General features: G+C 34.1%; 1 protein-coding gene across 7 annotated transcripts in view; it reads left to right on the top strand.

The window, feature by feature from the left end:
• The first annotated feature begins 4,278 nt into the window (after positions 1–4,278).
• Positions 4,279–15,616, top strand: part of LOC149806290 (centrosomal protein of 112 kDa-like) — a 126,831-nt gene continuing 115,493 nt past the window's right edge. For 6 of the 7 annotated variants that reach the window (XR_016419885.1, XR_016419887.1, XR_016419884.1 and 3 more), the window contains exons 1-5: positions 4,279–4,777; positions 8,185–8,248; positions 10,054–10,171; positions 11,973–12,023; positions 14,362–14,501. Coding sequence is in view for 3 of the 7 variants with exons in the window: in XM_089951233.1 (XP_089807359.1) it covers positions 4,678–4,777; positions 8,185–8,248; positions 10,054–10,171; positions 11,973–12,023; positions 14,362–14,501 (473 nt within the window). In the remaining 4 variants the exon portion in view is untranslated. The remainder of the gene's footprint in view (positions 4,778–8,184; positions 8,249–10,053; positions 10,172–11,972; positions 12,024–14,361; positions 14,502–15,616) is intronic. The other variant, XM_089951232.1, reaches the window with a different exon arrangement.

Here is a 15,616-nt window from a genome sequence, read left to right as displayed (position 1 = left end):
TACAAAAAGGTAGAGTTCCATACTCATACATCTTTCAGAGCAAATGACAAAATGAATAAGATCTTTATTACCGCATATAAATTCACGTCATTTTCCCAATCATGTGCCGATAACATGTAGAATACGGCCATTTACTTAATCGATAATAACATCTCCGCTGGGAACCAAAACAAATTCATAGATTTAATACCATGCTCTGGGTAGCATCTTTAATAGCATATTTGAAATCCTGTGTCCTGTATAAATCAACCAACTTCACACTCTTCATGCTTTTCATGTTCTTTCATTTACAACAAAGATTCATGCATCTGACCTATAAAGTACCGTATCAATTTTTGCATCCGTGCTCAGACCCAATGTAAATTTTTCACTTTGCAAAAGCCCGAGTCATATGTATTTCGTTTCTTACACATCTGTACACGTCACATTATCTCCATGTATATCATCTAACATCTGTTCATCTTTAGTTAATATAATTTAGCAGCTTCATTCTTTGACCACACGAAGTGATTCCTATGCGAGGTACCTTCACTCGTTTCTTTGAAGCGATGCATCTGTGCTCAGAACCACGATCTTCTTACCACTGCCTGTCACAGCACAAGTTGATGTCTAAATAAACATCAGCATAACTATTTTTTACAATAACCATCTAATACTAACCACCAGTAAATGAAAGGATTATTATTTATTTTGGACAAAAATCGTATCACGAGGATATATAGTGTAACAATCGACCAAAGTCTGTTCATTACTGCAAGTTCACTTATAACATCCGTGCCTAGAACCAAGATTTCCTAGTGAAATAAAACTACACAAAAGTAAATATTCATACGTCTTTCAGAACAAATGACAAAATGAATAAGATATTTACAGTCGCATATACATTCACGTCCTTTTCCCAATCATGTGCCGATAACATATTGAATACGGGCATTTACTTCGTCGATGATAACATCCCCGCTGGGAACCAAAACAACTTCATATATGAAATACCATGCTCTAAGTAACATCTTTAATAGCATATTGAAAAATATGTCCTGTATAAATCAAATAACTTCACACTCTTCGTGCTTTTCATATTATTTCAATTACATCAATGATTCATGCATCTGACCTATAAAGTACCGTATCAATTTTGGCATCCGTGCTCAGAACCAATTTTGTATATTTCTCATTGTAAAAGCCCGAGTCATATACATTTCGTTTCTGACACAACTGCAAACGTCACATTATCTTCATGTATATCATCTAACATCTGTTCATCTTTAGGTATTATAATTTAGCAGCTTCATTCTTTGACCACAAGAAGTGATACCTATGCAAGGTACCTTCACTCGTTTCTTTGAAGCGATACATCTGCGCTCAGAACCACGATCTTCTTACCACTGCCTGTCACATCACAATTTGATGCCTAAATAAACATCAGTAATACTATTGTTTCCAATAACCATCTGATACTAATCGCCAGTAAATGAAAGGAATATTCCTTATTTTAGACGAAAATCGTATCACGAGGATCTATAGTGTAACAATCGACCAAAGTCTGTTCAATACTGCAAGTTCACATATAACATCCGTGCCTAGAACCAAGATTTCCTTTGGTCGATTGTTACACTACATACCCTCGTGGTAGTATGTTTTGTTTCTAAAATAAGGAATAGTCCTTTCATTTACTGGTGATTAGTATCAGATGGTTATTGGAGACAATAGTATTACTGATGTTTATTTAAGCATCAACTTGCAGTAGTAAGAAGAACGTGGTTCTGAGCGCAGATGCATCGCTTCAAAGAAACGAGTGTAGGAACCTTGCATAGGAATCACTTCTTGTGGTCAATTATTTAAAAATGAAGCTGCTAAATTATAATACCTAACGATGAAGAGATGTTAGATGATAAACATGGAGATAATGTGACGTGTGCAGATGTGTAAGAAACGAAATATACATGACTCATGCTTTTACAAAGAGAAATATGTAAATTGGTTCTGAGCACGGATGCAAAAATTGATACGGTACTTTATAGGTCAGATGCATGAATCATTGATGTAATTGAAATAATATGAAAAGCACGAAGAGTGTGAAGTTATTTGATTTATACAGGACACATATTTTTAAATATGCTGTTAAAGATGTTACTTAGAGCATGGTATTTCATATATGAAGTTGTTTTGGTTCCCAGCGGGGATGTTATCATCGACGAAGTAAATGCCCGTATTCAACATGTTATCGGCACAATGATTGGGACAAGGACTTGAATTAATATGCGACTGTAAATATCTTATTCATTTTGTCATTTGTTCTGAAAGACGTATGAATATCGGAATTGTACTTTTGTGTAATTTGCTTTTTACGATGGATTGTTGGTTCTAGGCACGGATGTTATAATGGAACATGCAGTCAAGAGTCGACTTTAGTCGATTGTTACACTATATACCCTCGTGGTACGATGTTTTGTTTCTAAAATAAGGAATAGTCCTTTCATTTACTGGTGATTAGTTTCCATAAGGCATCAAATTGTGAAATAATGTGACGTGTGCAGATGTGTAAGAAACGAAATATACACGACTCAGGCTTTTACAAAGAGAAATATTTAAATTGGTCCTGAGCACGTATGCAAAATTTGATACGTCACATCTTAGATCTGGTGCTTTGATGTAAGTGAAATAACATGAAAATCACCATCATTATGAAATTTGTTGATTTATTCAGCACGCAGAATTTCAGATATGCTAACTACAATATGATAAAACATACGCGAAGCTGTTTTGGTTTCCAGTGGGGATTTTATCATTCATGATGTGAATGTCCTTATTCTACGTGGAGATAAATTTACGTCTACAAATGAGAAAGAAACCCAATATATATTGGTCATTTTCGTAGAGAAATACACAAGTTGGTTCTGACCAGGTATGCTAAAATTGAAATGTTAGGTTGATGTGAAGGAAGCCCAGTACATTTTACTTATACACATACAAACACAGATGAATAAGTTAGTTGTTTATACTGGTGCTATAATTCAAATGGTACTTCATAGCACATGTCCATATATCTTCTCAGGAACACGAAACAATAGAATTCCATGATATTCGTTGATTTCTGTACATTTGCAGAATAGACTATATTTATTATTGTGTTGTAGAGAAACACGAATCTAGTGGCTGGTTTAAAGTACGGATGCAAATATTTGAGTGGTATTACATACCCCATTTTAGTAGGCGCTACATGACAGAGTAAAAGCGCTTCGTTAAGTTCCTAGATTGACTAGATTGATCATGGACACAGAATTTGAATAAACTTAGGAATGATTTTGAGTATTGCTAGAAAATGCCTTTAATTGTTTTGGTTACTGGTGAAAATGTTATGATCGCTGATGTAAATGCTCGTATTCCACACATTATGGGTACAGGATTTAAAAAATACAACCACCCCCCCCCCCCAAAAAATGTCCTGAATTTGTACAGTGATATAGAGATCTGAAACTTTGACATTTCTTCTGAGATCTGTATGCGAGACTTATCAAGAAATTTAAACATTCTGAAAGAAGTGGGGTTAGTTCGAGGTGAGGATGGTGTAAGGGAGACTGCAATACGATTTATAATTACGTCCATTGTACTACAGATCGTTTGTTCGTTGTCAGGATTTACCCATATTAATCGAGGATTCCAAAAAGGTCCCTTAATTTCACCTGAATTTTGTTAAGGTGCGGTAGCTCGTGCGCTTATTTAATTCATATCGCGAGTGTATCTAAATGAGAGAGAGAGAGAGAGAGAGAGAGAGAGAAATTTGTGAGATTCACTGTTGCTCTGTGTGACGTGTGTGTGTGTGAGAGAGAGAGGGAGAGAGAGAGAGAGTTACTGATGATGTCATATTTAGTAGCAGAAATAAGTTTTGAGGTTAATATTTTGTAAAGAAATGTTCTTTGTAAACGTAAGAAACATATGTGGTGACTTTGTCATGTTGAATTGAAATATCAAATATGAGAGAGAGAGAGAGAGAGAGAGAGATGTGTGTTTTCATATACCTTCGCTTTATTACAGTACTCCGTACACGAAGAAATATTGTTATTTCACTTTACTTGAAGAGACAGAGGTAACACATTTATTATCTCTTTTGTTGATAAAAATCCTATTTGCACACACTCACATGATCTTTTTTGTTCTAGTTCTTCTTCTTCGTACAATTGCTAATAAAGGGAAAATACTCTTGAATTGGTTCTCAGCGTGGATGTTTGGCAGTGGTTCTAGCTGTGGACTTCCGGTTCTTCTCGCGGATGTGCACTGCAAGACACTGTTGCTCTCCTAGCATTTACTGTTCTTATTTCAGTTAATTATGTGTTTGACATGAGCGAATAACCATCCATTTTCTGGGCATTGTTAAATATTTATTATAGAGTAGCAGCTTGTGCTACAAGGGGTTTATGCAGTGCTAAATGATTTAACCCCGAGAAAATACCGCATCTTGCAACCGCCAGATTCTACCGATGTGAACATGTCTGTACCTGACGTTGATCAAATGCCGAACATGATACTTCATTCACTGATAGATAACATGTAACATCCTCTAACAGGATGATATAGACCATCTGTTTGTTTTTAATTTTTTTAGTCCGTTATAATACTGCATTGTGTTTGCAAAATACACCTCACTACGGGAGCAACTTCACTGTATCACCTAGAAAAATGGACTCTCAAGAAGCAACTTATCTCAGACTGGATCAAGAGTTTGACAGATATTTGGCTGAGATGAAGCCACACGTGTTAAAACTTCCGCACAAGACAGGTAAACCTGTCAATAATGGACAAAAGAAAACACAGTAACCTATCATTAGTCCGAGTTTCCTCTAACCCTTGCCACCCGTTTTTTGTAATTTGGAGATTTCTGCTGGGGTATAGGGTCAGAGTCAATACCCTATCGAAAAGTTGGAATTCGCCGACACCATTTGGTGTTGGCATGGGGTAGCCGCTTACTAGCCAGCCTAGCAAACTTTAACGAACTTTCACAGAGATATACCCGAATGAAATCGATAGGAATATGATTTATTTTCTTAGATATTGTGAGTAGAGCATTTGTTATATCTTTAAGCCACTGACAGACTAGCCTGAACAATAGTGTTGATGAAATTTGACGTGGAACTTGCCATGTGCATTCTGAGTCACATAATAATAATAATGAGGACTTTGTATAGCACCTAATCTTTAGAAGCTCTAAGCACTTTACAACATTGGACAACACCTATAACATAAGAAACATATATAGTGATATGATTACAACAAAAAAAACAACAGCATGAAATTAGAAAACATAAAAAACATGCTGAAAATATTTAAGGTAAAAAACCTTATTAGGTCTTTAAGTTTGTTCTTGCAGTCAAAATAAGTGAGTTTTAAGAGCACTCTTGAATGGGATCACTGTGTCTTTGTGTCTAAGTTCAGTGGGCAGTTCATTCCACATTGCTGGGCCCTGGTATGCAAAAGAACGTTGTCCATATGACTACACAAATCTTGCGACCTACATGTCAATGACATCAGACTTAAGATAGTCACGTGATCACCAGTAAATCATTTCTAATGTTGCTAGGGACAAAAATCGAACATATACATGAAAGTCACGTACTATTTGCACAAAAATGAAAGATAATAAACTTCTAAAAATATTTATTCTGAAAACAACGACTAGAAATCAGTAAATGTTGCAGCAACTTGGAAAAAAACATATTCAACAAGCGGAAAACACAGGTCAATGCGGTAGTCACGTGATACCAACAAAATACATTACCGACACGTGCTTAAACTTGATGAATCTGGTTTTCTCCACCTTGCTGCGATACAAACAGGTTTCTAATCGTTGTTCTTGGAATAAATATGTTGGGAGTTAAGTGTACATTATATTTATGTACAAGTATAACATGACTTTTAATTAATATTTTTGAATTCTATGTTCAACAGCTTTCAAAATGATATATTGTTGATATGACATGATTATTGGACCTCTGATGTCATTGACATGTAGGTTGTGAGATTTGTGTAGTCATGTGACTCAGAATGCAAATGGTGAGTTCCAGGGAAAATTTCATCAACGCTGTAGTTACATCTCGTCTGTCAGCAGATTAAATATATAATGAATGGTATATTCGCTATTTTTGAGAAAATAAATCATATTCCTGTAGATTTCATGCAGGTATATCTTGATGAACGGTTGTTTTAATTTGCTAGGCTGGCTAGTAAGCGGCTACCTTATGCCAACACCAAATGGTGTCAGCGAATTCCATCTTTTCAATAGGGAATTGACTCTAACCTTACACACCAATATAAATGTCCAAATATCAAAAAAGGGGCGGCAAGGGTTAGAGGAAACTTGGACTACATATGATAAGATCTTGTTCTGATTGTATGTTAGGCCCACAACTTCTGAGTGGCAAGTGAAACAGCCTTTTACAAACATAACTGTTTTCATTAGTGGAAATATGGTGACCTTAATTTTATTTAGAAAGAGACACATCATTATATTAATAAATGTTCATGTTGGTCACAAAAACACAAATTTGTAATTGCATGTATTTTAGAGTTCATTTGGGGGCCCCGAGTGGCTGAGTGGTCTAAAGCGCTGTCCGTTAAGGATCACAGCCATCTCACCTCTGTCTGCATGGGTTCAAGTCTCGGATTCAGCCAATGTGGGTATGTGAGAAAGCTTGCCAGTAGCTTCTCGTGGGTCAGTGGTTCTCTCCGGGGTTTTCCCGGGTTCTTCCTCCACCATTAATACTGGCCGCCATGTATGGCCTATCGTGTGCTGAAAAATGGCGTTAAACCCTACAACAACAACAGAGTTCATTTGTGATCATGAAAGGATCATAAAATGGATCTGCATGCATAACACACATAAACTAAGTTTTTATGAAACCTTAAAATATTGTTGGTTTCAAGTTATTCTTGCATCTGGAATGTTTATGTGAGCACCTCTAAATGTAGCCGATATTACCATATTTGTTTCATGAATGATTTCAATACCATTTATGTCTGTCTATTCTGTCTATATCTGTGTTGATGTACTCACTCTTGACTATTAAACAACAGGTGGTACTTGGTCATAAAATAAGTTACTTGTAGAACAGGTACAAGAGTAACAATAGGAAAGGTATAAATAAGTGATTTGTGCCAATCTATGTTTTTGTCCTGTTATTGACGTACACAGCTACACTACTCATATGATACATGCTGAGAAAAAGTGGTGTTCATGTAATCCAGTCTGTTCATCCTGGAGTTAGTGGATGAGTCCTTTTTTTTAATTTAAGATTAAACAGTGATAGGAGCTGCCATGTGCAGCAGTTGAACAAACTTTTTAGACAAATCATAACATAAACAGAAATTAGGTTGAAATTTAAAATCGTTTCAATAAAACTATATGACATAGATGATATTGATATTTGTTTACAAGTAATAAAAAATAGACTTTTCCATAACTCCAGGACCAATGTAATGGATTACATGTTGACAAACCACTGTTTTTAAACATGTATCAGATGAATAGTATTGCTGTGTATATTGATTAAGATGATTTTGAAATCTTTGTGTGTGAATTAATTTTAGCTACATTTAAGGTCTCCAATGTGGAAATTCACTCATTTACGTATGCTGAACTGATGAATGATAGATGAAAAAATGCATATTGTTACTTCTATGTGGGTTAGATTTCTCTGGACAAAATACCAACACCCTATTTCTGCCAGAAAAGACTGCAGCATTATAAGGCATTTTTGTTTTGAAATGCATAGTCTATCTTGGAAATTATTCAGAGTTTTTCTTATTTTAGATTTTTACTTTAAATTAAAGCTGACTCACTAAGGCTGAGTTCGAGGATTTTGTGAAATTTTAACTAATGCAGACACAATTGATCTGGTGACAGATCTTGTATGTTTCAGACTTGTTTTAGTGATATATTAATTTACAGTACTTATGAATAATTCAACAACAGTTTTTCTTTTTAAACATTTAAATATTTCTAGTTCTTATAGAACTGACTTGCTTGTTACGTTAAACTTATATTTGGTTTGTATTGTTTTTTACAGTACTTAGATGACTTTATTTAGTGTTTAAAAACCAGTGTTTTGTCAGTTTCATCTGATATAATAAGTTTTGGGTTTGGTGATGATTATAATAAATGTTTTATTAATAAATGTTCTTATAATTTAGATCGACAGAAATGTGCAGTTTGGATAAAAAAACTGTGTGAACCAACATCTGGGCTTATGGGAAGGTTTGTATAGTGTTAGAATATGATATTCTCTGAAACTGTTAATAGAAAATGTTATGTTTGACACTGAAATTTATTATCTCCCATATTGATTTGATACAGAAATAGGTATCATTGACGTTAGTTATCTTGAACAGGGCAATGTTTCTCTGAATGCAAAAATTTCTGGGGTGTGAAATTCTGTACATATCAAGGACAACTTTTCCAGTTGTACATGTTTTTTTTAGATGCTGAAAATTTAATAATAATGATAGAAATAACTGTGAACACAAAAATGTGTTAAATATTGAAAAATGTCAACATTTTAAAATGATATTAGCTGATTAATGACTATACTAATTTTCAAGTTGTCAGCTTTGATAAATAGTACAGTGGTATCCCTTTTATATGGCTACCCTTCTGCACTGGGAATGTGGCCATGTAAGATGAGTGGCCTTTCTAAAAGGAGACTATATTTATGCAAAGGTTCTTCCTGCTTTAAGAATATATTATTTCAAATGAAATTACATTAATAGTTCTGGATTCTTAAGAGTGAAATGTGAGTGGGACATTGTTTGCATGCACATTGTAAAACCATTCTAAAATATTGTCATTTAAATCTAGGTATAAACAATATTTGGCATTCAGAATTAGTCTCTTTTACCATTTACTCTTATTTTCCACTGCTGCTTGTTTATTTGAGTCTTTCCAGCATAAATATTTCAGGAGGAACTCTTAAACTCTCACCATTGTCACTTAGTGGAATAACTTTCACTTTTTCTTCTCAAGTTAAAGTTTTCCATTTTTGTGATGACATTTAAAATTTTATGATGATTTATTCATATATTGCTAATTGTATTGAATTTTAAACATGCAGATAGAACTTTTGAAGAGTAGATGAAATGCCTTGCATATCAATGAAGTGATACATGTACTGTCACATGATTTTTGATCTTTGTCTCATGCCCTGTATTGTGCAAGGCTAATTTCTCTTTTTGTTTGATACTATATTTACCCTATGTTGACCATGTTATGATCTTGATGGTAACCCCAGTCTCAGTCATCAAAGAGAAATTAGCAGCTAGGGTAAATCACGGAATTCTGCAACAACATTGTTGACCCTTTTTCCAGTAAATGTCTGCATTTGAAGATAATGATATAACATTAATCATGCTGGTACACATTATTATGTACTTCAGCCAACACTTCTTTCAGTATTGAGAACCTGACATCAGGAAACAGACTCTGGGTGTCAGAGAAAATTGGATTACTTTCCTTACCATATGAATTAAATCTTGGTTTTGGCAACATATAGGATGGGTTGTGGATGCTTGTGAGGAGTAAATTTGATGTTTTTGACCTAAAATGCTGGCTACATCAGAAGGGTGGCTGCCTACAAGGGGTATTTTTGTACACAAACTGACTTTGCAGAGGAGGTGGCCACTGGTTAGGGAGACATATAAGAAGGGTCCTCTGTACTAAGTGAACTAATTCCTTTACACTTACATACATGCAAGCTGAGCAGAGCATTTCCAGTGTAGGCAAAAATGGATATATCCAGTTTGGAATAGACTTAATAGACAAAATGTTATTTGTTTGGGTTACACTAGATATTTCAGTTATTTAATGACCACATCAAAGATGGTTATAGCTACTTGCTGACTATAATAAGTTGATATATCACACAAAAATAGTACATTTTAATGTTGAATCTACATCAAGAAATCCAGAGCTGAATGTAAAATTTGTTGCTAGTAAGTACAGAGCTTTCTTAAGGTCTTTTGCAATAAGTTCCAAAAGTCAGTTGAAGGTTTATGTTATTCTTTCAGGAAAACCAGAAATATGTATGGCCAGCTGATGTTACATATGCTGAAAAGAGGTGTTTTAGAAGGGCCATTTACTAGTAAGCCCCAGGAAGGACCTCTGTCCACACTGCCCTCCTATATGGTTAGTAATACACCAGTATATGTCAACACAGCATGTGGCAGGAGGTTTGTAATCAGTTAGCTTGGAATCAATGAAGCTCGTGATGTCATATGTACTAAAAAGAAGGCAAAAGTAATATTTTAGTAGTTTATAAATGTCCGTTAACTTGATAGCATTAGTAGAATGTTTGAAAACAATTTCAAGTGTCACTATACATTTGAAACCATAAACAAATTGATCATTATAATTTATTAACTTTTTTATTTCTAGTAATCATTCATGCAAAGATTGTAGCAAATTAATGGTAATGTAACAGGTTTTTCCACCTTCACGATGTCACTGATGAGATATCTATACACAGGTGGTAACTCCCCAAAGATCCAGTTCCAGAGGTTTCCATTTTGATATGTTTCTAAACAGATATATAATATTTCACATATTCCATGGAAAAACTGTTCTTTCTTTAAGACTAAATGTTATTGATTTCTTCGCAACAAAGTAGCATAATATATAGTGTACTTTTGTTTATGTATGCAGAATCTTGTTTGTTCAAACTGCCTTTTTATGGATTATTATTTTATTTAAAGAAAATAAATTAATTAATACTCCTCTTGATCTGGAAAATTTCTGTGAATGCAGTCGAGGCCTCTTATTCTTGAAACCTATTGATTTATTTGTTTTTATGGGTTTTAACTGCAGTTTTAACATAATTTTGGCTATAGCATGGAGAGGAAATGGGAACTAAGTGCATTTCCTGAGGACATAACTCAGGCTGACTTGGACATGTACCATACCAGTTACCCTTGAATTCTATATGATGCAACTGAGGTATCAAGTTTGAAGCTCAGTCTTAGCATCCTCAAACTATGGCAGACTATAACAGTATTTAAAATGAAGTCAGAAATTTGACAAATTGTATTAGTAATTACAATTAAGTCAGAACTTTGACAGCCTGTATTAGTATTTAAAATGAAGTCAGAACTTTGACAGCCTGTGTTAGTAATTACAATTAAGTCATAACTTTGACAGACTGTATGAGTAATTACAATTAAATCAGAACTTTGACAGACTATTAGTAATTACAATTAAGTCAGAACTTTGACAAATTGTATTAGTAATTACAATTAAGTCAGAAATTTGACAGATTGTATTAGTAATTACAATTAAGTCAGAAATTTGACAGACTGTATGAGTAATTACAATTAAGTCAGAACTTTGACAGACTGTATTAGTAATTAAAATTAAGTCAGAAATTTGATAGGCTGTATAAGTAATTAAAATTAACTCAGAACTTTGACAGACTGTATTAGTAATTAAAATTAAGCCAGAACTTTGACAGACTGTATTAGTAATTAAAATTAAGTCATAAATTTGATAGGCTGTATTAGTAATTAAAATTAAGTCAGAAATTTGATAGGCTGTATCAGTAATTAAAATTAAGTCAGAATCATGGAACCTTAAGGACTTTTTAAATATTGATGTACTCCAAATATCTGATTTTGTGGCTTTGTGCTTGGACTTGAGTTTTGTGCTAAAAAAGTTTTGAGAACACCGGGGCATGGCTGATTCCTTTAAAAACAGATCTCATTCTATAGAAAATTGTAGATTAAATTATAAAAACTGAGTGTTCAGGACAAGAATTTGTAGGTCTTTGAAGCAGGGGCTGTCATTACATAGAGTTTTGCATAATGTAACTGTTTTTTGCTTTCCCTGTAAATTCCAATGAAGTGGAGAAGTTATTTTGATATGAGCTTGTATTCCATATTCAGCAACCTATTCTTTTATCTTCATTCATCATAGTTGTCCTGTTTTCCTTTTGCAGTCAGTTTATTTAGATGAACCTGGTTCAAGTGCGAGAAATGTAGACTCTGAGGTAATTCTTGTTCCTTCGTGAAAAGTGTATTAAATATACTCTGATGTTTGCATTCCAACATTTCTTACCACAATTTTTTATCTTCACAAAAGAACCCAAACGAAACATGCCATTATGTTTTGCATAATATATGCTTGCTGTGTTTGTAAGTAGGTTTATCCAGGAGCATAGTTGGTCAGTTGGTACACTTAGAAGGACAAAGCCATTCTTACGTCATTTGTTTATACCATCAGATAGAAGCAGAACATTCATTATGACCTGTTGTATGAGTAACACATCATTACTTTACTAGTGTAAGCTACTGCTAGAAGGATTAGGGTTTTGGAGGTGGGGGTGGGGATGACATTCCAAGTAATTAAATTAATTCAATAAATATGACGTTGGTGTTTATAGTATTCATATATCAAGATACACTTTTTAAAGAATAATTGTTCAGAATGTAATGATATAATTTCATTTTTATAAGCTTCAGTTGGCAGATCATCTATACATTAGCTTCAATTGGCAGATCATCTATCCATTAGCTTCAGTTGGCAGATCATCTATCCATTAGCTTCAGTTGGCAGATCATCTATCCATTAGCTTCAATTGGCATATCATCTATCAATTATCTTCATTTTACAAATCATCTATCCATTAGCTTCAGTTGGCAGATCATCTATCCATTAGCTTCAGTTGGCAGATCAGCTATCCATTAGCTTCAGTTGGCAGATCATCTGTCCATTAGCTTCAGTTGGCAGATCATCTGTCCATTAGCTTCAGTTGGCAGATCATCTATCCATTAGCTTCAATTGGCAGATCATCTATCCATTAGCACCAGTTGGCAGATCATCTATCTACTTCTCTTAAACTATTTGGAAGATTGCCATGAAACTTTATACATACACATTGATTCCAATGCCTGGTTGGTTCTAAATGAAAATGGTGCTGCTGAGACATCTAATATGGCCATCAGAATGAAAATAGCGCCAATTTTACACCCAATACATTTGCCACAGTGGCTAATTGTAAAATCTTGTCACCCAAGAATATCAGAGATGGTTTCAATGCTTAGCAGTTTAACAAAAGAATGGTATTATCTTAAAAATCTTGGGAATTATTTTAAGCGAGTAGAGTGCAAGTACCACTGAGGGACTCTTGTTTTATGAGCAAGACCTATGCTGTTTATGAGGTAATCTTGCATGTAGTATGGGTACTTTATACCAATACTGTGATTATATTTTTGGTAGGATTTCGATCAGACTTAGGGCTGTGTCATCAAGATCATTGTTGAATATCATTTTTTTGAGTTAAATCTATGAATATTAATGATATAACCTTGCATCCGATTGGTTGAGTTTGTCAATACTTAACTAAATGTATTTTTGATTAGATTTTGATCCACTTGTTAAATTAGTCTTATAATGAGGTACTCTTGTATCAGATTGGCTGAGCTTGTTGCCCCTCTGGAAATTGAATACCAGGTAGATTTTGCTCCATTTTAAGCTTATAATATCATTGTTAGAGATGGATTCTATAATTACTTTACGTTCATTTGAACTGTAACTGTATTCAGTATACTACAGTCTGGATTTCTGTTTGAACTGTGAATGAATTCTGTATACATCAATCTGGATATCCATTTGAACTGTAAATATATTCTGTATACTACAATCTGGATTTCCATTTGAACTGTTAATTTATTCTATATATTCCAATCTGGATTTTGATTTGAACTGTAACTGTATTCTTTAAACTACACTCTGGATTTCCATTTGAACTGTAACTGTATTCAGTATACTACAGTCTGGATTTCCATTTGAACTGTAACTGTATTCAGTATACTACAGTCTGGATTTCCATCTGAACTGTAACTGTATTCTTTAAACTACAGTCTGGATTTCCATTTGAACTGTAAATGTATTATGTATTCTACAATCTGAATTTCTGTTTGAACTGCAAATGAATTCTGAAAACTACAATCTGGATTTCCATTTGAACTGTTAATTTATTATGTTTACTATAGTCTGGATTTCCATTTGAACTGTTAATTTATTCAGTGTACTACCATCTGAATCCCCACTTAAACTAATAATGTATCCTTTAATTAGTACATTCTGAATCACCATTTAACTGTAAATGTATCCTCTAAGTACTACAGTCTGGATATCTGCTATTTGCTAATGAGAACTATTTGCAGTATTATCAGGTTGATATGAATTGACAATGCGGGATAAGCTTGTACCTATTATCTTATTTTTTGTTGTTGATGAAATTAGCATGTAAAAAAAGTAGTAGAAAAATATTATCATAGCAATTATTTAAATTACTTAATAGCCCATGATTTTTTTGGTTTCAGACAAATAAAGTACCAGATTGGGTGGCAGGGGAGTTAACTGCATCTGTGGGATCCTCACTGTTCAAGTCCTCCATTGGTAACCCTGCTGCCCACTCCACCTGGAGATCAGGCCTGTCTCCTGAACACTTTTCTCCAAGAAGGTGATTTCTCCTTTTGCTACTCATTATCATGTTCTTTTGCTGACTTGGTTCAGAGTATGTTACTGTACTGATGAGATTGAAAAGTTTTGAGATTTTTTCCACAGACCCTCATGTTGCAGAGTATGTTACTGTACTGATGAGATTGAAAAGTTTTGAGATTTTTTCCACAGACCCTCATGTTGCAGAGTATGTTACTGTACTGATGAGATTGAACAGTTTTGAGATTTTTTCCACAGACCCTCATGTTGCAGAGTATGTTACTGTACTGATGAGATTGAAAAGTTTTGAGATTTTTTCCACAGACCCTCATGTTGCAGAGTATGTTACTGTACTGATGAGATTGAAAAGTTTTGAGATTTTTTCCACAGACCCTCATGTTGCAGAGTATGTTACTGTACTGATGAGATTGAAAAGTTTTGAGATTTTTTCCACAGACTCTCATGTTGCATCGGATATTTTTGTTTTTCATAGGCTTAGTGCAAGATACCAGAGACCATACTAGAGGGCAATTAGGGCAAAAATGTCACGTTTTGGTTTGTCAAATGTTGTGCTTAATGAGAAGGTGGCTCAGAAATATTGACAGATCATGAATACATATGCTTTGCTGTTCCATTTGAGAATGTACATGATTTGTTTTATCAGTTAACATACCTACTCTGGATAAGTAAGTGAGAAATTTTACTTTGGGGAAATCCTATGTCACCAGTACAAAGAAAGGACTATTTCAACAAAATTTTTCTTTTTATTGAATGTGACAAGTCATTAATGCTTGTAAGTCTGTGAGTCAAAAGTTTTACTTTGGGGAAGTCCTATGACACCAGTACAAACAAAGGACTATTTCAACATAATTTTTCTTTTTACTGAATGTGACAGGTCATTAATGCTTGTAAGTCTGTGAGTCAGAAGTTTTACTTTGAGGAAGTCCTATGACACCAGTACAAACAAAGGACTATTTCAACATAATTTTTTTTGTTACTGAATGTGACAAATCATTAATGCTTGTAAGTCTGTAATAACTGTCTAATAGAAAAGTATAAATTAAAATTAGGAGACAATGTCAGGAGGTGAGGTGTTTTAATTAAGCAGCTTTTTCTTTAAATTTGAGTGGAGTTAGG

Source organism: Sinohyriopsis cumingii, chromosome 2 (assembly GCF_028554795.1).
Source record: "Sinohyriopsis cumingii isolate HCF-2022 chromosome 2, ASM2855479v2, whole genome shotgun sequence".
Classification (NCBI taxonomy): Eukaryota; Metazoa; Mollusca; class Bivalvia; order Unionida; family Unionidae; genus Sinohyriopsis; species Sinohyriopsis cumingii.
This window is presented reverse-complemented; position numbering and strand designations above follow the sequence as displayed.